The sequence below is a fragment of the Austrofundulus limnaeus genome, unplaced genomic scaffold (assembly GCF_001266775.1).
Source record: "Austrofundulus limnaeus strain Quisiro unplaced genomic scaffold, Austrofundulus_limnaeus-1.0 Scaffold365, whole genome shotgun sequence".
NCBI lineage: Eukaryota > Metazoa > Chordata > Actinopteri > Cyprinodontiformes > Rivulidae > Austrofundulus > Austrofundulus limnaeus.
The window spans coordinates 320,655-322,820 of NW_013952767.1; the positions used below are offsets into that span (position 1 = coordinate 320,655).

General features: G+C 34.3%; 1 protein-coding gene across 1 annotated transcript in view; it reads left to right on the forward strand.

The window, feature by feature from the left end:
* col24a1 (collagen type XXIV alpha 1 chain) overlaps positions 1–2,166 on the forward strand; it is a gene marked incomplete in the record, with an annotated part of 125,159 nt that overhangs the window by 115,411 nt on the left and 7,582 nt on the right. Inside the window, 2 exon segments of the mRNA XM_014023370.1 lie at positions 1,347–1,400; positions 1,554–1,589. Of these exon segments, the coding sequence (XP_013878824.1) occupies positions 1,347–1,400; positions 1,554–1,589 (90 nt within the window).

Here is a 2,166-nt window from a genome sequence, read left to right on the forward strand (position 1 = left end):
CACATACCCCGCCCATGACTCCTGTGGGATCTCGGGTGAAAATGAAAGTGAAACTTAAACTGTCTGCGGAGCTCCTAACCTTAGTTCTCACTCAGTGAAACTCTTTTCAGATTAAAAATACCTTATAATACCACATAATTTTGCCCCTTTAAAAAAATGTCACTAATGCTTTTTCATCATTTAGCTCATTTTATTATTATTTAGCTCACTGTTCCTACAGTTTGCTGATTTTTACGAATGCTAAAAAAAAATGTAAGCCTAGATACAAAATCCTAAATCTAAATGTAAAAGTTAAATTTTAAATGTTGATTTATAGGTTGAGTTAAATGTTTCGGTTTAATATTGAAGTTTACATTTAAGTATTAGAAATGGAATGCAGCCTTTGCTGTTGTGGCTCGACTCTTGTTATTACATCATCATCCTGAGACAATATTAATCGCTAACGCTACTAGCACTGCTATCGCTTCCATACAAGACATCAAACTTGCAGTTGCAGCCTGTGTCTGAGCTGCACTTTAAAATGCCGGACCACAGGTATCATCCGTATTGTATTCAATGATTTATTTTGAGTTTAGATTTTAAATATTATCTTCAGCAGCAATAGAAACGTTAGCAGCGGTTAGCGTTGACGTTTGCCAAACCTGCGATAAATCTGGCTGCATTCCATTCCGAAATACTTAAAYRTAAACAACTTCAACATTTAAGATTTAACTTTTACATTTAGATTTACGCATTTAGTTATTGTATTTATTGTTTGCATTTATTTTTTAACATTTAAATTGAACATTTAGAAAAATTAGCAACATGTAAGAGCAGTGAGCTAAATAATGAAAATGTGTTTGACATTTTTGGTACTCTTGGTGCCCCATATTTTCTTCACATGGTAAGGCTTTTTTCAAATCCAAGTTCTTGAACATGCTTCAAAAATCTGTCACTATCATTTATTTGATTCCTCGTTGAATAGAAATGTAGAAAATTATCAATTGAACTAAGCAAGTTATTTATTTATTTATTATTATTTTTTGGAATAACAGAAAATTTTATGGTCAATCCAATGCCATCACGTTCCAGAGATACTTTGCGTGGAGTCAGAAAGTCTACCAAAGTGATGAAAAAAGTTTGTTTATGAAGAAATGGTCTGTTTGGTTATGTATTTTTGTGTGTGTGTGTGTGTGTGTGATTACTGACACAGAGATAACAATGAAATATAAGACTGTCTGAACCATAACTACAACTAAGCCATATTATGACTGTTCAAATAAATCTCCCACAAAAACGCTCACAAAAAATTGAGAGCTCWTGTGATAAAATAACTACCTGACATACAATCTGACCATGTCTTTCAGGGTTTCAGTGGACCTGTAGGCCCCGAAGGAAGGATTGGTCCAGTTGGGAAGCCTGTAGGTTTCACTTGTGTTTAAAGTGCATTATTAAAAATTATTGCAACATAAATTCTAGTATTCACTTTCTATAAAACCATTTTATCGCTGGCTGTGTGCAGTATAACCTGTATGGAAGTAGGATCTCATGAAATTCTTTTTTYCCCCCCTCAGGGTCACAGAGGTCCAAAAGGAAGCATTGGTGAAATGGTGAGAAAGTCTGATGATTACCACAGTGATTTTCAGTGTTTTCTGCTAAAGACTAAGTTGATCAAATTGACAATAAGATTTACTATGAAACTAAATGTGGGCCTCATTTTTATGAGTCTTGTTTATGACTCTCCTTAACTCTTGTGTTAACTTCGTGTCAAAGTGACCCGAAACAGAGTTTACCTGACGGTCGTTTTGCACTGAAATCCAAATCGTAAAGTAAATTACACACAGATGTGAAAATGCTTTAGTTCTATCTAATACTGTATTTATCAGTAGCAGATAAAAACATGACAAGACGTGGGCTTCTCCAGCAGAATGTTCTGCCTGTACACTGCTTGGATTTGGCAGCCAAGTAGGGTGGCTCTATAGATGAGGGTGTCTAGAAATATAGGATCTCATGATCGAAATATAACAATACCCTCCTGACTACCAGGGGAAAAAATATTGTCCAATTACCATTCTTTTAAATTCCACAATCTTTGCAAGATTATTAGAATACTGAATTATTATTTATTTTTTAATAAGTTTTTATTTTTGAGATATCACATGTCCACTACAGTGGACATCAGAACAC